Source organism: Mesoplodon densirostris, chromosome 4 (assembly GCF_025265405.1).
Source record: "Mesoplodon densirostris isolate mMesDen1 chromosome 4, mMesDen1 primary haplotype, whole genome shotgun sequence".
NCBI classification, from domain to species: domain Eukaryota; kingdom Metazoa; phylum Chordata; class Mammalia; order Artiodactyla; family Ziphiidae; genus Mesoplodon; species Mesoplodon densirostris.
In genome coordinates, this window is record NC_082664.1 from 118104246 (window position 1) to 118130192 (window position 25947).

The following is a 25947-nucleotide window of genomic DNA, read 5'->3' on the forward strand; positions in this document are numbered from 1 at the left end:
CGAGCTCTCTCCTAACTACTACATCCACCTCACTGAGGCCTCACACGGCCCCTTTAGCCCATCCCCACAGCTACAGGGACGCCTATGACAGGTCCGCCTGCACCACTACCATGTTCACACATGGCTGCTTCTACCTTCAAGTAAAATTTGACTTCCACAGGATGTCATGTAAGACCCTAGAGGACCTGGGCTTTGCCAATTTAACTTCTTTTCGTTTTATTTTAAGCCCCAGGCACAATGAGTTACTTGTAGCTCCCTGCACACTCCGTCCCATTTCACATTCCTGTGTACCCTCTCCCACAAAGCCTATTCAGCCTCTGGGCTTGGGCCTCTCCTCCAGGAAGTTGCCTCTGACCTCTCCAGGCACCTCCTTTGGGCTCCCATTCTTTTACCACTACAATCACTGAACTGTACGGAAATGATCTGCTTCTGTATGTGTCTATGATACTAGCATTCCACATTCCCTGAAGAGGACAGCACCATCACTGTATCCCCAATGCCATGCACACAGTAGGTGCTCCATATTTGTAGGATATACTGGACTGAAAAGCATCTGTAGTTTTTTGAATATCAAGGCCTTTAGAATTTAGCAACAGATATAATTAAAACACACGCAAAGCATAATGAACTGCAGATAGCACCAACATTTAAAACATACTGCTGCTCTGGAATTGAAGTATCTCCAAATAATTAAAAACTACATGTTGAGGGGGTGATACAGAGTTTATTGAATTAGATTTTTCTATTTACAACTGAGATCACATCTACATACTATTTTGCTAGTCTACATGGGTACATTATTTCTAACGAGTTTAGACTTACGATGAATGGGCTCAATCATACAAAAAAACACACGCACACACTCACACTAATTGTTTTAAAACAGTAGTGCATACATTACACTCCTCCTATAAAGCCAGCTTTGATTAAAAACCGCTAGTTTCAAAGATCAGTCTGATTTTGAAGATGAATCAAGATACACGCTGTATGATTCTAAAATCTATTTTATCCATTTTGTACAGTTGCTATCTTACTGAACTATAGTATATATATTTTTAAAAGGACACTGATGAGGGGCACCATCTGGTATTAACTTTAACCAGACAGCTGACTGTCTCCCCCTCCCCCCAGAAACCTTTGGCCAAGAGTTCTCCATTGTGAAGACTGAAAGGACCCGGTGATACTTCAGCAGCAGTCCCATTACTGCTTGGAGGTAACAGAAGTAGGCTCATGTCCGCCTTTAATTCTACCACACTACGCAACTTGCAAATGGTTCTGAGATTAGAACATTTACCACCGTACTTAAACACTTACGGACATGGAGAGTCAGCTAGAACAGGGGAAAAGAAACTCACAGGTGGGTAGGTAAGGAGGTGGACACGTGAAGAGCCAAACTGCTCTGTCCGACACCTGTGTACGTGTGCTTTAACTAAATGAACTCAGGAGGCCAATAGCAGTGGACCTGCTCAATTCACCTTCCAAATCAGAACAAGACTAAAAAAGCTCAGGTTTGAGTTTTCTACTATGCATAGGTTCCACCGGTGATGAGCAGCTCATAAGCAGGATCTCTACTCCTTCTGCACAATACGATGCAGGCACACAGCATGCCCAGCAGCTGTGGGAAGAAAACAACAATGGGAAAAAAAAAAGGCTGAAAACCCTCTTACAGCAAGTGCGTATTTCTTTGTTGGCAGTGGAACTGTTTCTAAGTTCAAAGATCTCAAATCATCAAAAAAGCACTAACAGTAACAGAAGCAATTTGAAATGAATACATTATCTTTTAAGGAACTAAGTACCAAGTTTTAGCTTCTCTGCTTCACACCTAAGAACAATCTGCGAAGCCAGCAGAGAATCAAGTCTCTCCTAGTGCCATTCCCATCTCAATCTAGAGCAGTGCTGTATGAAAGAACTTTCTGCAATGATGCAAACAGTCTATACTGAGCTGTCAAACATGGCAGCCACTAGCCACGTGTGGCTACTGAGCACTTGAAATGTAACTAGCGCAACTAAGGAGTTGCAATTTTTATTTTATTAAAATTAATTTAAATTTAGATATATGTGGCTAGTGGCTACAATACTGAACAGCAAAGGTCTAGGGAGCGGAATGATCAAGACTATGTATGCTGAGCAAATTTAATAGTGGTGTTTTTAAGCATCTGGATTTGAGGGAGATAAACTTTATAACAAACCACAAAGTGAAAAGCCCAATACATGAGTAGCCCAAAAGCCCTATGGGGGAAAACCAATCCTGATACTAAGAAGTATAGTTCAAAGCTTTTGTTCCACAATTATTTACTATTTTTGAAATCTAGGTTTGGCTCTGTGGTATTATATACATATTACTTTTTAAAGGTCACTTTTCCTTCATCATTTTATTTTAATAAGGCCTAATCCTTCTGTGGTAGCAAACAGGAATAGTAGTGCCATGTTATTTTGGATAAACGAGAGGATTAAGCTGGATTAAAGAGAAACGATTCTAGAATTCTTGACCTGGCTTCTTACAAAATATAAACAGGTACTAAAGAGCTAAATAAATTAATTTGCTGCTCTAACTTTTCATAGACAGTGAAAGGTCTCAGTTATTTGATTTTTAAAAGGCAGGGCCCTCTGTACATATGGGGTCAATCTAATTTCAACAAAGTGTACCCGATCCATAAACAAGACTCTCAAAGTCTGAAGTGGAAGATTACTAATAAGACACATGTACAGAGAAAAAGGATGTCCTCAAACTGAATTCTCCATGATAAAGTCACACTCTCCAATTTCTGCCCTTATTTATTAGCCTCTATTCTACCCATTCAGGATATATACTTGCTGCTTGAATTCATCAGTTTCATTATATCAATATTTGCTGAGTGCTTACTTGTATAAAGCACATTTAAAGACATTTTAAAAGTGGATATTGTTGAAAGTTTACTAAATATCTTAAGCCAATTCTAGACATGTTTAGTATCTAATTCCTAAAGAAATACATTTCCATTCACTGTACAGCAAAACATTCTTAGAACAGTTATAAGATCAAACACAATTATGTTCCCAGGCAATGTTAAATTGAACAATAAAAATGCTAAGCTCTGAAGTTACTGATTAGCTTGGGGAAAAGATCTCTTCCCATCCCCACTTCCTCACATTCCTTTCAGTTGGTTAACTTCTACCGAAGGAGTCAGCATTCTCAAAATGGGGTCTGAAATAAGTATCCTTTTTTTTCCTGACTTTAATTTCAATTAAATCAACTTGCACTGATTTAAAAACAATTAAATAAACTTGATAAAACCCTACTCATGCTTGGAAATGAGTCTGTTTAAGAACATTAAATACTACAATTTAAGAAAAAAAACATTAAGCTCTACACAATAACTTCTTATAGTGCAAACCTCATCACTAAGTATTACAGGTCCATTTCCAAAGCTTTGCTATACTAAAATCTCATCAATTATTGAAATTTTCCAAAAACAGATTTTAAAATATCACACAAATATTTTAGCTCCAGTGTGATTTCTTGCAACGAAACTTTCCCCTGTAGTAGTCACATCATGAGAACTAATCTACACTTAGTCCAAATATAACACCCAGCAACTGCAAAAAATGATTAGTAAATACATAGGCAAGTGGTGATTAAAAAATCTGCCAAGGACGAAAATGCTCTATGATACACTAGGTAGGTGGCGTTATGGGGAAGTAGGTATTTTATACAAGGTAATTAGAACCGCACACTGAAAACACCCTTTTCTGAGAAAAATTTAGAAATACCTATCAAAAAGTCATCCATATTCTCTGACCCCTCAATTTCATGACTACAAATTTTTTGCTACAGACTTTGCCCATATATACAGAGGATATTCACTACTTGCATTTCTGTAATAGCAACACTTCCGTAAGTGCCCATTAATGCAGATAAGTTACGAAGTATGTCCAAAAAATAGAATACTATATTGCCACAGTAGCATATTAATTTGTTTTTAAGAAGGTACAAAGGGTTACATATCATATATCATATGTAACCTTTTGTACCTTTTATGATACTTTTGAAATGATAAAATTTTAGATATGGAGGATGAGTGGTTACCAGGGTATGGGGGAGGGGGCATAGGACAGAGGTGGGTACAATTAAGAGTATCAGGCAGACACTTGTAGTGTTGCAACTGTTCAGTATTTTGACTATGGTGATGGATACAAGAACCAAACAGGTCATAAAGTTGTACAGAATTGAATACACACATAGAAATGAGGAATCTAAAAAAAATCAGTGGATGGTATCAAGGCCAATATCCTGGTTGTGATATGTAATAGTTTTGCAAAATGTTAACCACTAAAGGAAACTGAGCAAGGCATACAGGATTCTGTCTGCATTGTTTCTCAAAACTGGAGGTTGCATACAATTATCTTAAGAAAAAAAGGTAGAAAATTGCATCCTATAAGCTTCTATTTGCATAAAAAATATTTATGTGCTTGTCTAACCACAAACTACTTCTGGAAGGATATACAGGAAACTGGGAACAGTGGTTGCCTCTGCAAGGGGGGACTCGAGAACTGGGGTCAAGACTTGAGAGGGAGGCTTACCTCTTACTAAATTTGTATCTTTGAAGAAAATTTTATCAAATGGGTTTTTCAATTAAGAAAATTTCAAGAAGTTAACAATTAAGATTAATTTCCCCAAAATTAAAAAAAAAAACCTTAGCCACTCAAGAATTAGCTTCCGGGCTTCCCTGGTGGCACAGTGGTTGAGAGTCTGCCTGCCGAGGCAGGGGACACGGGTTCATGCCCCGGTCCGGGAGGATCCCGCATGCCGCGGAGCGGCTGGGCCCGTGGCCGCTGAGCCTGCGCGTCCGGAGCCTGTGCTCCGCAACGGGAGAGGCCACAGCAGTGAGAGGCCCGCGTACCGCAAAAAAAAAAAAAAGAATTAGCTTCCCAAGCTTGGTTTTAAGTTTTTAAGGAAGAATTACTTGAAATACTTTTTTAAAATGACTGTCAGAATCAAGCCACTCGATTTTAACTATCTGGGGGCCCAATCTGAAGTGCTATTCATTTATGTATTTTAACTCATTTTAATGAATTAAAATAGAAGTCAGAAGAGGCAGGAAGGAAATAACAGTCTCAACCTCCTTCACACTTGGCATACAGACCAGAAAAAAGCAACAAGGCCTTGGGAACCAGTTCTCTGTGAAATTTTGCTTTCGATCATTCCATCTTAAGGACATGCCAACGTTGTGAGACTGAAAAGACTGACAATTCCCATTTTCCCCATACTGCCTTTGCAGAGAGCCTTACCCACAGCTGACACTTAAGAGCTTGCCAAATCAAAACCTAGATTTTATTATTATCACCAGACTGCTGAAATATAAAATTTATAGCTGATCATTTGTTCATTTAAGAGGCTGGTGACTCTCAAAGAAGTGAAATATCTTGCTCATTAAGAAACTAACAGTATAATGGGTGTAGCAAAATTTTTAAAATCTCATTCTCTTATAGCTTTCAGGTTTTTCTTTCTTGGTAATTTTGGTCCTACCCAAACCTAGACCACTTAACAAGACTAGAGCAAGGCTGGGCTGATGTTTCATAAAGGGCAATACAGTAAATATCTTAGGCTTTGTGAACCAAGAGACAAAACTGGTCTCTGCTGCAACTATTCAACTCTGTCACCATAACACAAAAGCAGTCATGGACAATACATAAAATGTGTGGTGCTCACACAAAAAGAGGTGGTGGGCTAGACTGGCCCACAGATGACCAACACTCAAACAAGAGGCTTTTACTGGTAAATTAAGTTTATGAGAAAATTTCTTCTTAAATTCACCTTTATGCCTTAGAACATCAATGAAATGTAGCTTAATAGTTAGTACCACAAATCACACTCAAAATCAAAGGAGACAACGCTTAAATATTTTTGATACTCACAACACTACCAAAAATCAATCAATCTTTCCCATTCTTTAAAATTGAATTTCCTGTGATAGCTCTTAGAGCTACCCCACTTTAGAACCTGAAGAAAAGTGCTAATCATTTTTCAATGCTAATACATTGTGTATTCTAACCAGCTTAAGTGTCAATTTGCTGTCAGATTTCATAACAGAATTTAGGAATTCAATCTTCTGAGAATCTTAATTCTTCAATTTGTAATTGGAGGCAGAGTACACATGGAGACGGGGTTCAAGCTTTAGTGATGGTCGTAAATCATGCTATCCTTGCTCTCCCTCATTTTCATGGCCTTTAAAACCAGGGACTGGAGAATCTCCAAGCATCCTTCTAACTCTTTCTCTATCAGGGTAAGTATACAAGCATAAAAGCTCCCTGCTCTTTGAGTTGTTTCTGCCTTCATTCAGGTTTTCCACACACATGGCACCAATCTACATCAGATTTTGAATATCAAAAGTTTAAACATTTATAGGTACTCTTAAAAAAAAGTAGAAAATTATTTTATTTCAAATGGATGTTTTTCCCTTTAAAACCAGTTTTTAAATTTTCAAAACCACTAGGTTTTGAGACTGTAAAAGCTCTGAATCCCTGACTTAGTTTTGCTGAACTGAAAAGATCAAAGCTTTATCAGCCATTATTTAAGTCAGGGTGATTTAAGTATAAAATGCATATGAGAAGGCATACTTAAGAGACTAGTTAGAATATTTATTAGCCCCCACTAAAAAATATTTAATGAAGAAATATCTGACTGGTTAATAAGCTTAACTAGATGAGGGACATATCTAAAGTGTTGATTTTCATCAGTCTTCTATATACATGTTGCACATTTCATGATCAAAAGCACCATACAGTTCTAAAGCTTTTTTTGCTGCACGGTAATACATGCAGCTTTATTACCACACATAAAATCATTAAAAATGCACAGATCAGGATTTCACTTGGGAAAAGAGACCTCCTTCACGTTTCATTATTTTTAGCTAAATGAATGTGTTTACACAAAGAAAATATGAGGTACACCCCTGCTGACCAACAGATTACTGCTATGCTGAGCCACAAAGTAAACGCTTAGAAGGGCAGCGACCATAGCAAATAGAGCTGGGCTTTTTAATGAATCATTTCAGAGCTCTTTGAATATCAGCAAAGTAAACATTCACCCTTTTGCCATTTTATAAGGCACTTCCTGTTCAATACACTAGTTTCTGTTCAAATATACAGAGAGCAGACAAGCCAAGCAACTTAAATATAAACTAGCAATTATGTTGGTTTTTCTAACAATTAAATGATATCAAAACTTTCTTAAAGTAGATTCTCTAGACCTGAAGCATGTTTCAAGAACATACTAAAAGAACACTAAAGAACACTCTGAGAACTAGATCTGATGCAAAGGATTTTCCATCATTTTCAAATAGTTGTAATATTCCTCTAACAGAATCCCTAAGATATAATGTATATACCCAAGAAACTAGGAATGTAGATTATACTGGGCAGAAAAATAGCCACCTTTCTTACTTGTTTTTTATGTGGGTATGAGGGATAAAGGATGTGTATGCGGTTTTTTTGATAAAGTGACAGGTAATTAAAACAATTACCAGCTACTTTGTACAAGCTCTTATTAAGGGGGAAAAAGACTGTTTTCACTGGTAGGAGCTGGGACAAGTCCCCTCAGCTACCAGAAAGACATGGTACATTTCCAAATATGCCAAGTGGTGTAACAGACTTCTTGATGACAGTCCTTCTAAAAAAACTAAGTCCACAAATACAAGGGAGGTTAGAACCTCAGTTTTTAATTAAAGGTCTTTCCTGTAAAGTCATAAAATTGCTCCTGTTACTGTAAGAGACTAGTGTAGTGCCACTAGTCTTGATTTATGTATATGAACGTATAAAACCCTTGACGACAGAAAAGCAAGAAATGGAAGGAGAAATTTTAAAAAGATTAAAATAAAACTTTCCATTTCCAAGCTAAAATACAGCAGTTTGATTTTTTTTAATTCTGTGAAGTTCTATTGAAGTACCTCCCAAAAATACATTATGACAACAGTTTGTATTTTGAACAGGTCACTCACTAATCAAGTCAAGAAAATAAGATAAGGAGTCCCCTCGCACATGGTTCCCCCATCCAGATCTCTGGTTTCTGGGACCATTCTGGGTCTATGTCTAGAGACAGGAAATGGAAGATGCTGGAAACTGGTGTCTGGTACCTCAATCACTTCCAAGTTATCTATATACACAAAGATTAACTGCACTTAGTGATTAAAACCATTCAGGGTTGACATCAGAGAATCAGTACACTCTGAAAACTCCTTGGCTAGCCGCGCTTACCTGAATAGCTGCAAATGCCAGTGCTGCCCAGATAACATGCATCATGATTTCTTGTAGCTTCTTCACAACTAGAGCCTCACACCCCTGAAACACCCAAAGTCATCCTCATTAGTCTTTTTAAAAAGTGAAAGCTGCAAGGTCACATATTACTACTCACTGGCAGAAATGGAAATGACAGAAACTGAAAGAGGGAAATAAGATCATGCATTTGAAAATAATTTATATTAAAATTAAATGGCATTAAAGACAAATAAAAGAAGGTAGAAAAGAAGTTCCAGGTACAGATAGTTCACCAAGAAAAAAAGCTACCAGGCTAGATTCAAGTGCTGGCCAAGAAACTGAACTTACCTCGGCATAGAGGTCAGAGGGGTGGGCCAGACTGCCATTACAGCTGCTGGCGGTCTCTCTGCAACAGCTAAGAGGGACACTCTGGTTTTTGGTTTCTTTGAACCAGTCTGTATTTTCCCAGTCTGAATAGTTGTGAATTCCACAACAATGCAGCTAACAGAGAAGAGAAAAGAGATATTACTCGTCAAAGAACACATACCCCTGTGCTGAACTTTAGAGTTCTATGCACTGAAGAGCTTTAAGCTACTTTTAGACCAGTGATGTCCAACAGAACTTTCTGCAATGACAGAAATGTTCTGTGTCTGTATGCTCGGTATGGTAGCACCTAGCCACATGGGGCTATTGGGCAATTAAAATGTGGCTAGTGTGACTAAGGAACTGAATTTTAAATTTTAATTTAAATAGCCACATGTAATTAGTGGCTCTAGAACCTCCATTTGAGAAATCATATTGCCCACAAGGGGTAGTTTACAGCTAAGAAAAATCTTTACACTTTGCCTGTTAAATATCTAATCCTGAGTTAAATATTATTTCCAATGACAAAGTATTTAAAATATTTTGTCTGAAATGTCTGGGATTTACTTTAAGTTAATCTAGCAAACAATATGTGGGAGTAATAGATGAAATAAGATTGACAAAAAGCTGACAATTTTGAGGTGGGTTTGTGGATACAAAGATCTACTGTATGATTCTCTCTACCTTCAGGTATGTTTCAAATTGTCTACAATAATTTTTTTTTAATGGTTTTGTCTGTTAACCTTTCTGATCTTGCTTTCTCAAGGTATATGAAGACTTCTCACCTCCTCTAAAGTCCATCTGGATGCTGAACTTTCCTGTGACACGTACCTCTCTTCCATTATCACCTCTTTAGCTAATTATTTTTAAGGGAAAATCAGATGCTTCTTATCTGGCTATGACTAGGTAATGGGAAAAAAAACTTTTCAAGGGTGAGGGTAAGATTATCGGACTTGGACTTCCCTGGTGGCGCAGTGGTTAAGAATCCGCCTGCCAATGCAGGGGACACGGGTTCGAGCCCGGGTCCAGGAAGATCCCACATGCCGCGGAGCAACTAAGCCTGTGCGCCACAACTACTGAGCCTGCGCTCTAAAGCCTGTGAGCCACAACTACTGAGCCCACGTGCCACGACTACTGAAGCCCGAGTGCCTAGAGCACGTGCTCCGCAATAAGAGAAGCCACCTCAATGAGAAGCCGTGCTCCTCAAGGAAGAGTAGCCCCTGCTCGCTGCAACTAGAGAAAGCCCGTGCACAGCAACAAAGACCCAAGACAGCCAAAAAAATAAATATATATTAAAAAAATAGCATTGATCATTTAGTTTGACAACTCATGTGTAGCTGCATTTGAAAAAAAAAAGATTATTGGACTCATCATGAAGCTAACCATGGCTGTAAATGTATACTGCTAATTTACATAGTAACAGAGTTAAGTTTAATGTTTGCTCAACAGTGACTGGTCCTCAAAAACAAATTAGCCTCAGAAGAACTCACCTGTCTCTGTACATAATCAATAGCCCGGCTAGCAGCATCAGGGTTGGTTCCATTGTAGGTCTTATATACTTTCTGAATGCTGCGATCAACCTCATTTTCCACCTGAATCAAAACAAAGAATTCAGTCCCTCAAAAATACTGGTAAAAGTAACATTAGTCAAGGCTCCAGCTAAAATGCCCTAATGGCATGTGTGCAAAGTGGCAAGATATTTCTGTGAATTTCTTGTAAGAAAAAAGTTTTCTCCCTTCCTGCCTCCATGCAGATTCAGGTAAAACTTTAGACATATTATATCACACAGATTAAAAGTAATCACAGAGAAGACTGTGTGCAAGATGGCAGGCTACCAATTTATTCAAGAGGGAGAAAGCAGTTGAGCCTTGAGATAGGTGTCCTAACTTATAAACAGACCACCTTCTTTTTCAAGTAAGTTTTCAGTGGGTTCTCAGAAGACCTACTCATTTTCCTTTCCTAAAGGAGGTAAAAATTAAACAACTTAAAAAGCCCCCACAAGATACTTTTGGGACAAATACCAACATTATTTCCATTTTACTTATTTAACGTTTAATTAGACTTGGGCAAATATGTAAAAGTAATCAGCAGGTTAAAAAAAAAAAAATCAGTCCTTAGAAGTGGCACCTTATGAAGAGCTGCAGTTCAATGTATGTGAATGAGAAGACAGGAAATAAAATCTTCATAATGTATTGCCAAGCGGCAACTAAAGTGTCATTTAATAAAGTTTGCTTGTACCAGAGTCTCCTTACCCTTCTAAGACGATTAGACCTATTTGGTAATTTTATCAGTGATGTGGTAAGACTATAAAATTGATAACCAGATCATAGGTAGGGGTATAATCCACTGCATTCTTTTTTTGGCATAGTTGTCTGGTACCTTATGTAGCAACGGTTGAATATTAAATTGGGATATCATGCCTTTGACTCAAAATCATAAGAGAATAACCCTACTATGAGAATAACCCTACTATGCCTTTATAACAGCTCTATAGTTATCCCCAAATTAATTTAAAACAGCCTGTTTAGCCTTAAATGGTACTGTAGATGGAAAGCAAAAGCAGGCAAAACAGAAAGGAAAGGGGAAAGAAAAGAAGAAGAAATGACCAGAAAAGAGGAAAGAGGGGCAAGAAGGGAGTGGCTGGCAATAGTTGCCTTAGTGTTTGAGTTGGTAGGACCCCTTTTTCCTCAGGAACAAGTTGCAGGATTACAGCTCCCAATCACCTTTTTCTATGTCCAGGACCAACGCATTTTTTTTTTAAAAGAGGCAATGGAAAATGAAATCCTCAGTTTAGTTCTTCTAAACAGAAATCTGGGAATCTATATAGGGAATCTATAGGCTGAAGAAATTTGAACAAAGCTCTCAGCTGACCAACTATTCATTTGCAGATCATCCTATGGTCATTTAAAGAAAACTACCTACAAACTAGGACAGTGGTAGAATTAACACTTTGCTATATTAAATGAGACTAGAAGTCCTGACACATAATTTCTAATTATCCTTACATTTTCAAAGCAGTGGCTAAACTGAAGTCAGGCAAAAGAAAATGTTTACTCTCAAAATGAGTTTGTTCTATTTCACTTGAAACACTTAAGCCACCTTTTAAAACATATACATTCCAGTAGACAACATACCTTTGCTCTGTAAACATATCCCAAAACCACTACAACAACTTCTGTGACAAAAACCAAGAGTAGGATGATGACAAACTGTAAGGAAAATGTAAGGAAACATTGTCAAAAATTAAATACAAATGAAAAAATAACTCTAAATACTCTCTTGATAAAAAGCAATTATCTGAGATAACTGCCAGAAGTTTAAGACAAGTGCTAATTCTGTTCCAATTATAAAGAGAGTCAAAGAGAAAATGGAGTTTCATGCTCAATTCAAGTAAGTAACACAAATGAATATTCCCACATACTTTTACGACACATTCGATCCGTGAAGAGCTAACTTACCGTGGCAAGTCCACAGCGGCTTTCCCGGATTGTGGCACAGCAGCCAATTAGCCCAATAATGAAGAGCAGGGCTCCTACAGCTATGATCACCACGGCAGGGATGAGAGTGTACACATCTTCAAAGAAGTGGTCATAGTCGTCGTAAGTGATGAAGACATAGGCTCCCACATAGCATAAAATGCCAGCTGCTCCCTGTAAAAAACAAGGTCAGAGCACTGGTAAAATTCTCCCACCCCTGCTGGTAAAAATCCCCACTATTTCTTAGCATGTTATAACTCAATGAGATTTTCCACCACTTTTAAATCTCTTTGTAGACGTTTTTTCTGTGAAGCTGAAAATTATTCATTAGTAAGAGCATTTCCTTACTAAAGTTGTAAAGTTTTCCAAGCTCCATCTACTTTTCGATAACTGCTGGTTCATCTAGGACCAAGAAACCATGAATCCAGTAAGTAAGACTGATGACAAGAATGAAAACACACACACATCCCAAAGGGCTTCTGTAGCTCAATTACATGTCCAATAAGGGTCAGTGTGGAGGTGGGGACTGCCCCCAACAAATGGGGAAATCGGGTACAAGTGGCAAAGGCAGGATTTGAACCCAGGCAATCTGACTCCAGAATCTGCGTTTATAATCTCCATCTAATGACTTGGGGAAAGAAAATACAATAGCAACTAATAACCATGATACCCATATCCAAAACATTTGCTGTCCTAGTTGAGACTATGAAATTTACCATTTTCATAGCTAGAGGGCTACATTACTAAAGAACTGTACAAACCCTTCAGGTCTATTTATTCTTTAGTGTTTCTCAAACTACATGAATAGGAATCACCTGAAGATCTTATTAAACTGCAGACTGATTCAGTAGGTCTGAGGGTGGGGCCTGAGATTCTGCATTTCCAACTAGCTCCCAGATGATGCTGATGCTGCTGATTCTTGAACTACACTTTGAGTAACAAGGTTTTAGAGCAACTAAAGGGAAAGTGAATGCAGAACGTCATGGAACAGCTGCTGCTCCAGACACAATGCTCCAGTTACAGAGTTTTACATACATTTTCCTCTTATCATTGTCAATTTTGCTATCATTGTGTACCAGCACAACACTGACAGCCCAATGCTGCTTGCTTTTATGTGAATGAGCAAATACAGTGTGAGGTTAAGTGTTAAAACATTTGGTTTAAATGAATTACCATTTATAGAGCACTTTGAGACATTCACATGAAAAGAATTATTTCACCATTTTTCAAAATTTTAACACATAAATCATTAATCTTCAAACTAGAAAAGAGCCTTCACAATGATACTGGAAATCTCGTTATCTCCTCTCAACCTGGAAACTCAGTTTATTTCTTAAGTCTGTGGGACCCTGTAAGCTTGGACGTCATCAGTATATTTTCATATACCAGGCCAATAGAATCATTCAGATCTGGAAGAAAAAGACCCCATTTATGGAAAGTTGAGAAAGTAAGTTGATTTTTTTAAAAAATAATAATGAACTTTTAAAAACAGAAGACACGACTAGAATAATGGAGGCAATTTAAAAAACCATATTCTTTTTTTTAAAGCTTTTTAAAAAAAATTTTTTTTTTTTTTTTGGCGGCACGCGGGCCTCTCACTGTTGTGGCCTCTCCCGTTGCGGAGCACAGGCTGCGGACGCACAGGCTCAGCGGCCATGGCTCATGGGCCCAGCCGCTCTGTGGCACGTGGGATCTTCCCGGACTGGGGCACAAACCTGTGTCCCCTGCATCAGCAGGCAGACTCTCAACCACTGCGCCACTAGGGAAGCCCTAAAATTTTTTACTTATTTTATTTTATTTATTTTTGGCTGCTTTGGGTCTTTGTTGCTGCATGTGGGCTTTCTCTAGTTGCAGCGAGCAGGGGCTACTCTTCGTTGCGGTGCGCAGGCTTCTCATTGCGGTGGCTTCTCTTGTTGCGGAGCACGGGCTCTAGGTGCGCGGACTTCAGTAGTTGTGCCCTGTGGGCCCTAGAGCGCAGGCTCAGTAGTTGTGGCACACGGGCTTAGCTGCTCAGCAGCACATGGGATCTTCCCAGACCAGGGCTCGAACCCGTATCCCCTGCATTAGCAGGCAGATTCTTAACCACTGTGCCACCCGGTAAGTCCAAAAAACCATATTCTTTTAAAACTCTCCTCTGGCTTTCAAGAGGCCCCACTGCAGGCTTTCTTCCTATTTCTCTCACTGCTTGCTCTCTCAGTCTCTTCATGGACTCTTCTTTACCAGACAAATGTTAGTGATCTCCAGGGTTTTACCTTCGGCCCTGTTTAAATAGTTCTTATTTTGTAGGCTCTCCTTGGGCTATACTAGCCATGGCTTCACCAGCCACTGCAGCTCTCTACCTAAGCCATCCTCTCAGGACTACACATCCCCATCTGGAAGCCCCACAGACACCTTGCCCTCAACTTACCTCAAACCCTCTCTGCCTTCCTGCCCACTCCATTAAACCTTCCCACATATTCTGTATTTCAGAGCAAATGGCACAAGACAGTCATTTTTTTCTAGTCAAATGCCTGAGAGTTACTCTATTTTCTTTCTTTGTCCTACCTCTACATCCCATCAATCACCAAACTCCTTCAGATTTACTTTCAAAACACTACCTGAGGGCTTCCCTGGTGGCACAGTGGTTGAGAGTCCGCCTGCCGATGCAGGGGACACGGGTTCGTGCCCCGGTCTGGGAGGATCCCACATGCCGCGGAGAGGCTGGGCCCGTGAGCCACGGCCGCTGAGCCTGCGCGTCCAGAGCCTGTGCTCCGCAACGGGAGAGGACACGGCAGTGAGAGGCCCGCGTACCGCAAACAAACAAACAAACAAACAAACAAAAAAACCCCACTACCTGAATACCGTAACTTCTCTTCAACCCTCTGCAGTGCTTCTGTCTTAATGTGGGCCTTACCATTGTTCACCCTAAACCTTATTTGCTGACCCTCCCTGTCCCTTAATTATATGTTCTTTATATGATCAGTTATTTTTGTTAAAAATATAAAACAGATCAAGGCATTAGCATGTTTAAAATCAAGATGAGGCAAATAAGGCCCCTGATAAACTAAGCTGTTCCTCCCTGCTTTTCAGGATCAGACTCCATTACCTCTCATGTACCCTGAACAACAGAAAGCTGTTATTTCCAAATGTACCACCATATCCTCTTACTTCTTTACCTCTGCTGTTCTCTCTGGAATGCCCTCTCTTCATCTGCCTGGGAACTCCTTGTCACCCATTAAAATGCAGTTTAAGTATCACCTCTTCCTCTTGGAAGCCATTCTCGCCCATTTCAGGTTGGATTAGGTGCACTTGGTCACATACCACCCCCTACACAGCTCTAACAGAGTATTTATTACAACTGTTGCAATTATAACTATATATGTCTCAGCATGCCATTAGGGCACAAACTTTGCCTGTCAGTCTTTCAGCCCTGTACCACCATCCAGCACCTAGAACAGTGCCTGGCACATAGAGGTATTCATCAAAATTCATTGAGTACAATTCATTTCATCCAGTCCCTTGAAATTGCCCTCCTATCTCAATCATAAAGCTTTGGTTTGAATTTGCTTTGTTTCTCTTCAGTCCAATGCTTATAGTTTTTAGTCCACCATTCAAATAAGATTTGGCAACTTAATCCAGCTTACTGAATTCCTGATGGCCATGACATCTGGAATACATTAGTTTATAAATGCTTCACCTACAGCAACTGTACCTGTTCAAAGGCCCTCAGTTCACTGACATACTTACTTTGGTGACATATTATTATGAGATGATGGAAGGCATAGGAGAGGGGAGAGAGGAGAAACAGCTTAATAGTCTGGGTGCATTAACTATAGAAGTACATGGAATACTTAACACTCTTACCAAACATTACTTTTTCTTGACTACATATGTGTGATATACAAACACACGTGTATACACATACACATTTTGTTACAGTAAGTGCTTTTAGTCCCCAAACAGAATTAGAAGAATACTAAATATGAAGCAATCAAATTCTGTCCAGTTTGTCTTCATTAGTCATCTCTCTATCCTTTGGACTCTTAGCTTTTCTTACTCTAATAGGCAATCTTCATTTCTTAAATGGCTTGAATTAAAATGAATTCCATCTTTGAGCTGCTACTAAATGACATTTAAGACCACATAAATTTGAATAAAAACGGGATAAAACTGGAAGATATATGTACTCCACAATTAATCTGAAGCATGGGAAAGTAAAGAACCATCTGCATTTTAAACATGAAATGATGAGTTTTCAACCTAAAGAGATCCCTATAAGGCTCACACTTGGTGCTGCCTGGGAGTGGGCCAAGTGAAATGCTTCCAGTGCAACCATCCTCCACCCATACAGATAACAAATGCAATGGAAGGCTAGGAGGAAATGCCATTTGTAAAGCCGCCTGTTCTTTTCTAATAGACTTGAAAGCAGTTTCTTTTCCCAGGCTGCAAACTAGTCAACATCCAAATCACACAGCAGAGTTGAAAACATAACGCTTCTGTTTTGACAACATACAGTGGGAAGCAACTTAGCAGTTGCACACACCAAAGCAGAAACTGCACCGATTGCTGATATGAAACTATATAAATCAAATTACTGATAGAGACTGTCTCCTAAATTGAAGGTAACTTCAAAGATTTCTTCTTTTAACGGCATGTATACATAGTGCTTAAAGTTGTATAATAAACAATTTATGAAATGACATCAGTTACTTTGAAAATACAGAGAAGGTGTCCCAACAACAGCTGAAGACCTAAAAACAGCAATGAACAACTGCTTTAATGACATCCAAGCATCAGTATGAAAAACATAGGTAGAGCTTAAACGGTAAACGGAAGAAGGTTATAAGTAATTCCTAACTAGGGACTTTGTAGTCATGCAGATTTTTGATATAGGAGTTGTGGCTATTAGAAAGCCTAAAAGGTAAGCAGGGTTAAATCCTTCTGAAGGGTAATGCTGGGATTGAGATCTATCAAAGGATCTGGGCTTTGCCAACAAACCAGCTGCAGGGGGGGAAGAGGAGGTGCAGCAGGAGAGGGAATGAAATGTAGAACTTGGAAGCAGCTGAACTGCATTAGTCACCGCTGAGAAAATCTGAGCCTATAAGGAGGATTTGTGCCAGGACAGTATACTAAAAATACTCATCCTTTTTACAAATAAGTGAAGGGAAATTTAAGGGAAAGGCTGAGAGCTGAAACTACAGAAAAAAGAATTTTTTGAAAACCATTCTTCTTTACCTTTTAATAAACTCATGTTCTAAATTAAGTCACAAAATTTTAAAACTTTAGGAAAGCCAGTGCTTTTGCAACCCCAAGCTGTTCCTGCAGAAATAAAGCTACCTGTCAGAAAACTTTAGAAGTATGAGTTCCAGAAGTATGACACTTCACTTTATCCTTTTACCCTTCCACTACATATTCAACACATACAAATGTGAAGCCCCTTTAAAATAAGAAATTTCAATGTTATGTAAGATTGATTTTTCTACAGTTTAGAAACCAGTGTTTTGGTTTTAGAAACTAATTGTTTTGTTTTTGTACTTTTGAAATCCTCTGTGAAAGATGATGAAATGCTAAAATCCACAAAACTCCTAAATTCTTTACTTTTCTAAGGAAGAAGGAATATGAAATGAAAGGGAGCACATCAACCACAGTGAAACTTGCCACTGGAATCAGTGAACATTAAAAACAAAACATCCTTGTTACAAGCCAGGAGGTAAAACACCTCTGTTGTGAAAAGTGCATCTATATGGAAATTTAGAAACGTGAAGGTGCATCCCACATCCCACAGAGCATATGGGTGAAGATAAAGCAAAGAAAAACAGGAGTGATTTTCTTGCAGTGGTATACAGGAGTCATGGATTCATTTGTAGAAGGGAAAGAATCAGGATAGTGTAAAGATGAGGGGACCGTCTGAAGTCATCCAGCCAAAAAGCACAGTGTCTCACAAATTCTTGTTGCCTGCAAGAACTACTCCTTCAGTGTGATTTTAGCCTCCAACAATCAATTGGTAAAGCAGAAGCGACTGGAATGTTGGGAGAAAGAGTAGAAAGACCTGGCAAAACCCACCATGTATTCTAGACTTCATAAGAATGCAGATTTCAAAAAGTAGAGAGGGGAAAAACAGCAGCAGAAATCCATCTTATGTACCTATCTTTTAACATTTAATTCAGAGTCTCCTGTACGGTCATATTAGTTTTTCATGTACCTCGCTTCTCTCCTACAAAGAACCCATTGGTAATTCTATGCAGTGCATTTCTGAAAGCTTTTCCAAACTCCACCCTCCTCGTGCCATTACAAGTGTCTTAAAATCACCTCAAATCTTTCAGCATTCTACTTACCATAATATTCTCTAGTCAAACCTATTTGTTTCAATTCTGACTTACTCTGACGAAATACTTCATATCATTAAATATAATTACTCTTACCAAGTCCAATGCCTACATATTTCATTTACTCTCTTATCACTCAAGAAAAAAAACTATCCCAAAGATTTCAAATCCTCTTTCAGAGATTAAATCTACTCTAACCAAGAATTTCTGAATCTATTAAAATATATCATTTTCAACCTAACAAATTGGTCAATAATATAGGCAAGCAGTATTCAAAGATATGTAAGGGTACAGAGAGAAGAGCCCACGGAAGTATAGAATAATAAAGAATAATCTTTCTGGAGAGCTATCTGGCAACACATTATTAGCCTCAGCATTTATACTTCTGTACCTACTAACTGCACTTCTAGGAGTCTATTCTTTTTTTTTTTTTTTTTTTTTTGCGGTATGCGGGCCTCTCACTGTTGTGGCCTCCCCCGTTGCGGAGCACAGGCTCCGGACGCGCAGGCTCCGGACGCGCAGGCTCAGCGGCCATGGCTCACGGGCCCAGCCACTCCGCGGCATATGGGATCCTCCCGGACCGGGGCACGAACCCGTATCCCCTGCATCGGCAGGCGGACTCTCAACCACTTGCGCCACCAGGGAGGCCCTAGGAGTCTATTCTTAAGAAAATAAGTCAGATGGAAACAAAGATTTGTATAAGGTATGTTCATCAAAATGTTTTAATATTATAACAAAATTATAATAGCGAAAACAAAAGAAAAAACCCTAGCATCCAGAGGTATATTTACATTATAGCCCTTAAATATGTTAAAGCATAATTTAGTAATATGTTTGTGGTGTGTTAGGGGAAAAACACGCTTACATGCAGACATTAAAAAAAGGAAAAAAAAACATCAAAATGTTAATACTGGTTGTCTCTGAGTGGTGGAATCATGGTAACGTTAGTTTAAAATACTTTTTAGTGTCTTCTTTAAAAAGCAAATATATTATTTGCATAATCATAAAAGTAAATATTTAAAATTATATCTGAAATTGAGACTTTGTTGTTCTTTCACAAACGAATTCTTAGATCTGTCCTTAACCACCAACATAAAACTGGTATCTCTTCAATCCCAAATATTTTAGGCACTTCTGCCAATCTTCCCTGTTTATCACTTTTCTTGGGTCTGCCTGGCTTTGACTCATCTTTAGATGTTTTCTGACTATCTAACACAATTCTGATCCTTTCAGTACACATCTTTTTTTCCCCCCATAAATGTCACCTATTAAGGAGACAAGAAACAAACAAACAAACAAACAAACAAACAAACCCTACTTGGAAGGGTAAAATTTTGACAGTAAGCCACTTCTGCCATCATTATCAATATCACCATCATTATTGCCATTATTCTTAAAGAAAAAGTATTTTAATCCTTTAAACCAATATTATTCCGATGATATTCCAAAGGTCATGTTCCTCAATTTTGTCCTATTTTCACTGTTTCTGTATTTGGTTTTTTATAATCATTGTTCATCTAGCTTAACAAAGTTGTTCTATTTAATCCAATTTATATCCATGAGTTGAAAGACCCCAAACGTTCAGGTTGCAATGAAATTGGAGATCTGCAACTGCCACAGCCAAATTATTTTAACAGCATGGAAATTAAATATTTTCAGATTGCAGGGCTCCAGGGGTCATCTGAGAAGCACGTAATTTAAACATGCATTTTTCTTTGAGACCCTCTGTCCTCACACCCTACTCTAACTAAAAAGAGTCAGTTATTACTACTGGAGCCTGAGGTCCTTAAGCTTTATAATAGTAGAGTTTGTCCTTGCTTGGGTTATGTGTTTAATCAGTAGCAGCAACAATGTAAAATACAGTATGTCAGCATTTACCACAGATTCCCTTTTAGTAAATCAAGAACAAATACATCAATGCAAATAATTGTTCTCATCTACTGACTCTACAAAACTATTAAGGAGGGGGAAGGAGGAAAGAGATGATATATTTAAAGGAAGACTTGAGACTCTCCGTGAGTATAAGGGGAAGGGGGAGGGGGAGGAGCAGCTAGAAATTAAATTCAATAGAATATTAAATGATTTTGCCTGCCTGACCCCTCTTCCTATAAGCTGTCAGAAAGCAGGAACTGTACCTTTTTGCATTTCTCAGAAACATGTAAAGCACAGATATTCAACAAGTATTTACTAAGTGAATGATTCTTAGAATATACTTGTTTGATGCAAGTATAAATTTTATAGAATAAAATTTCTGCAAAAATCCTAACCTAAGTTGGATCTTATGGAATAAAATTCATTAAAATATTTCAAAGCATGATAAATATCCTAAAGAGCTAATAAACAACCTCTTCCTTAAACTGCCAACTAAAGAGAGCTTTCCTGACTAAGTTCCCAATGCGATGCGCTCTTCCAGTTAATGATTACTCAGAGCCACAAGGCACTTGGATGGTGGACAGCTGACTTAGAATGTAGTAAGACTGGAAATATTCATTTTCTTAACTGTCAAAGTTAAGAAACAGGTCTCCTAATATATACCATAACTTGCTTTTCTTCTAGTGAACTGAAAAATAACTATGAAAAAAGAAATCTGTTAGCTGAAGGTGTGTTCCAATGACACATTCTTTGTCAGAGCAGTCACTCATGATGATAGGAATACAGAAGGTGGAGAAACAAATTCCAGGATGTTCGATGAAGGTTCCGGTTTAAAAGTATCATATTCTCAACTCAAATGTGCAAGATGTGCTAGAAAACACAAAATATGTATATGGAGATTTGTGAAGAAGAAGTCTTCCTTGAAATATTTCATTATGAATTTTTATCTTTTAAACAAAAGCATGAAGGTATAGTTAAGCTTTCTTTTGGTAATTTGAACACAGCAAGTATATTCTTGCCTTAGGGCCTGTAGGCTGTTCCTTGTCTTAAATGTCCCCCATCTCCTCCAAATCACCCCAAAATCTGTTCCTTCACATATTCCAGATTAAATTTCATCTCCTTGGAGAAGACTTCTTTGCCAACCTAAAGCAGCCACCCAATCACTCTATCACATCACCCTGCTCTAAGTCTCTGCATAACACATCACTATCTGATATTTTCCTTGTTTTTTTTTTTTTTTTTTTTTTTTTTTTTTGCGGTACGCGGGCCTCTCACTGTTGTGACCTCTCCCGTTGCGGAGCACAGGCTCCGGACGCGCAGGCTCAGTGGCCATGGCTCACGGGCCCAGCCGCTCCACGGCATGTGGGATCTTCCCGGACCAGGACACGAACCCGTGTCCCCTGCATCGGCAGGCGGACTCTCAACCACTGCGCCACAAGGGAAGCCCTTCCTTGCTTATTTTTAATTGCCTTGCTCCACCAAAAAAAAAAAAAAATTCTGTAAGAACAGAGATATTCATTTTTCCACCATTCTATCAGTAATATAAGCACAAAGTAGATATTTAAACATTCGTGTTGTATTTGTTTAACAAAGCAGTTTTCCTTAATTATATGTATTCACAGAGGGAAGGGTAATATGAAACTTTTTTTAAGATAAGGTAAATTTTAATGCTTATATAAGGCTTTTAAATATGATTTGTATGTAAAGGGTATTTCATATGAGTGAATGATGATTAGTGAAGGTGCCACATTCCAAAGTTGTTTCCAAAAGCATTTGAAAGGTGTTTAACCTTGTGGTATTTCTCACTCCACAGCTGTGTTAGCGTTACTATGGCCTTTCATACTGATGAAAAACAACACCCTAAGCAGATGTGCCAGACTATAAATTCAGCAAGCATGGACAAAGCTTTCTCTTGTAGTCCCTATAATGCCTAAGACACATATGAGCAAAATAAATACTAGCCAATTGGTTTTTCTCACAGGGTAGAAAAAGTAAAGGTAATTTGTATAACATGGGTCTTCATTAAGTACTCAATTAACTTGCCAGAATAAAAACCTGAAATTATAAAGTACTGATTTAAACTTGTTTTAGATGAGGCCTCCTGGGTCAGATCAAATGACCCACTGAATTAAGACTCTTGTCTGACCTTGGTGCAAAAATGTAGTTTAGAGAAGAGGTTAATGACTGTTCCAATAGCCTTCAAAATTTAGTCATGTAACTCAAACACTCTTGTCTTCCAAAAATTATCATGGGTCTAGAACTAATACACTTACATTTAAAGCTATGCCACTCCATAAAAAACAAAGAGATCCAAGTTGTACATCCCTTCACTAGTCCAAAATTACCTTTCATGCTATAGGCCCTAATATTTTGGAATTTGGTGAGGCACTCTCAATTTCCACTAAGACAACCTTCAGGATTTTAGAAACCACTGTTTCCCCTTTGTCTGTGCCTTTCCATAGTAGCTTCCTTAGACTGCACTGTCCAAAATAATCTACACCACGTCAACATTAACAGCTTTTGCTGTCAGATTATTCAAGTACGTATCTATTTGCACATCACAGCTCTTTGAACAAGCTGCCAACAGAACCAGGATATCATGATATAGAGAGGTGTAGTTTAAAGATGTTGACAAAGCAATTAAACTTTAACACTTATCAACAATCAGTCATTACCATCTGATAGTGAAGAGCCAGTGCAACAGAGCCTGGGCAACTTTGCCGAAGTTGCCCAAGGGAACCTAGATAAACTTTAGAGATGCTCTGTGTAGGGAATGCTTATTCTTCCACTTATAGATTAAGGCATTAAAAGGAGGAAGGGGCCACTATATAAGAATATACTTATTAGAACTGAAGAATGCATTACAAATTCCCAGGAAGAACAAGTTAACATCTGTTTTATGTACTTCCTCATAATGACCTAATTTTTTAAACTGACAAGTTAAATAGTGTAGTTTAAATGCTGGGGCAGGTTCTAAACAAGGTTAAAATCAGTGTTTTAGAGCAAGTGAGTCTAACACAGCCTAAAGAGTTCCTTCCCCTTTCCAAATCTTTTGAAATTCCTCTTTGCTCTAACACCACCGGCTCTAGAGCACAGGACAACCTGGGTGTGAAGGCTGGCTCTGCCCCACCTTGCGTGTGCCCCTTTAAGTAAACTTTAATGTCCTCATCTGTAAAAGAAGCACAATATTCCCTGCCAGATGGAGTTGTTATGAGGATACTCCATGTAAAGTGCTTAGCACAGTGCCTGGGTTCTAAAAGCACTCAAATATTAGCTATGATTACCAACATCGTCAGATTCCAACAGTTGGTCCTTAAACTAATACTTTGGCGCGAGACATATCTAATATTGTTTCCTCCTTAGTTATGTTGCACTAATCCTGCTGTATGCCACAGTTTTTTTCCCTGCATGTCTGCTTAACTTCCTCATCACAGCTCACAAATGTTTTATTATCCTACTAACCTAGATAAAGAGTGTTTTTACCACACAGTTTAACTTCAGTCTTGGCAAGAAGCCACTATGAAAAGCACAACTGAAGTTCACCATAACCTTCTTCACTAAGTGCCAATAGTACCTATACTTACATAGTTTCCGAAGATTAATGAACCTTTGAATTAACTGCTATTTTAAATGAAAATTTAATTATTTAAAGAAAATGGCTCCTGCAGTCCCAATATTTTGTTTCATTAGCAATTCCAGTCCCTGAGCTTGAAGAGCCTAGAACTCACCTGACAGTACACAGACTCTTCTCCAAGATCAAATTGTTATGCCCATAAAAATCACAAGGAACTGCAAAGGCTACAAAGCTAAGTCTATACCTAAGAATCTTCTTACCTAATAGTGTTTCTCATCTGGAGAGCCCTAGAAACTCTTATAGCTTTTAAAAAGGCTTGTAAGTCAAACTAAAGTAGAAGAAACACTGCTCTAATTGGAAAAGAAGAAATCATGGAAACATCAATGACACGTGGGTGATTCTGAACAGTACTATCGGCCCTACCAGTCAGGATTCTTTCCATCACACCATAAATATCCTGAAAGACTCTATGGCAATACATGTGTGTAGTAAGTGCCTTATTATATGTAATTATCCTTTTATGCTACAGCAGTCAGGATATGAAAAGTTTCCTCCTTTGTTGGGGGAGGGGAGAATGTGTTGTGAGAAGGAAAGGATTCCTCCTAATTTAGGTATGTTTGTGGGAAAGAGTTGAATGGGGACATACAAAAGTAATGGGAAGTGGGAATGTTCAAGAAGTGTCCTGGGCACTGGGGATAGGGAAGTGTGTCCAGGACAGCAAGGGTTTAAGAACATGGTCAATGATGAGGAAGGAAAGGTGACTGAGGACTTCAACTGCAATACCAAGAGGAGGTTGAACCTTAATCTACTGCTGAAGCTTTTGGGGTGTGGGCGGGTGTTTATTTTTTAAATGAAATAAAGTGATGTGAGGGAAGAAATGCTTAATAAGATTTATCCGGGTGCAAGGTCCAGATGAACTAGAGGGTGGAGAGACTGACAGGAATAACAGGTTATTACAAAAGTCCTTGGCGAGATAAGGACCTGAAGTAAGATGAAGGGGCTATAAACACCCCTTTCTTTGAGGGCGTGTCCAAAAAATTCGAAAGCCACCCTTTATTGAAAGTGAACTAACTCATCGCTTTCAAGATCTTGTGACATCCGAGTGATATTTAACCAAGGTTTATAATCTCAGGCTACCCATCCCCAGGACCAAACAAACAGACGAATTTTCTTGGTTACAGGATTATTTGGCTTCTCAAGTTTAAACCGTTCCGTTTTCTGGGCTGGTAACCAGTCAACCAGTTCTGCATACACAAAAAGCTCTAAGGCAAAATCCCTCACCCCTGAGTCGGTAGCGTCCCCGCACTTCTGCACCGTTTGCTCGCACGCCTCGGGGCTGCCACTGGAGCTGCCAGGGCTCCGGGCCCCGACAAAGAAAGCGAAGCCCGACCCTTTGGGGAATATCCTATTTCGAGCCTGCTGTCCTGAAAGAATCTGCAATGAGAGCTCTCCGTCCAGCAGGCTGCTCCGGGGAGGGGGGAGGCCGGGGGGCCTCTCAGCGCCGGTCCCTGGCACAGAGCTCGTCGGCGGGGGCATCGGGCCCGAGCGCGGAGACCGCAAGAAGCCCCCGAGGGCTTCCTCTCACCGCCATCTACGCCCGGAGCCTTCCGGGCCGGGCCCCCTCCCCTCGCGCCTCCACCACAGGGCCCCCTCGCTCCCTTAGCGCCAGCCCCGGCCCAGCCTGGGTCCCCGCTGGGCCCCATAGGCGCTTCAGCCGAGGCCTCCTGCGGGCCGCACCGCCAGCCCCCCGCCCTCTCCCGCCCGCCGGCCACGCTCACCCAGAAGATGAGGTTGAGAAACACCAGCACGGTCTTGGAGGAGGTGATGCCGCACTGGCCCATGGTGCCGGCGGTCGGCTGGGGCCCTGCTCGGCGAGCGGGACGCGCTCACCGAGCGAGGCGTCAATGGCGAAGGCGCCTCCCCTCTGGGAACAGCACGGCCTGCGAAGCGTTCACCGCAGCCCCCGGCGCCGTCGCCCACCCCTAGCCCAGCAAGCACCTCGCTCCTCCGCGCAGCCGCCGCAGTCTCCGCCGGACCACCGCGCCACTCCCTGGCAACCGAGTCCTGCCCCCAAACCGGCTGCTTCAGCCAATCACTCCCGTGGTGGCTACAGCGAGACCACGCC

General features: G+C 39.6%; 1 protein-coding gene across 1 annotated transcript; it reads right to left on the bottom strand.

Moving 5' to 3' along the window:
- Positions 1 to 704: 704 nt before the first annotated feature.
- TSPAN3 (tetraspanin 3) lies at positions 705 to 25864 on the bottom strand. The gene is made up of 7 exons (XM_060095142.1): positions 25601 to 25864; positions 12054 to 12245; positions 11730 to 11804; positions 10086 to 10187; positions 8581 to 8733; positions 8233 to 8316; positions 705 to 1615 (listed from the first exon to the last, which is right to left on the bottom strand). The coding sequence occupies exons 1-7, from the start codon at positions 25661 to 25663 to the stop codon at positions 1523 to 1525; spliced, it is 762 nt and encodes a 253-aa protein (XP_059951125.1). The 5' UTR covers positions 25664 to 25864; the 3' UTR covers positions 705 to 1522.
- Positions 25865 to 25947: the final 83 nt, after the last annotated feature.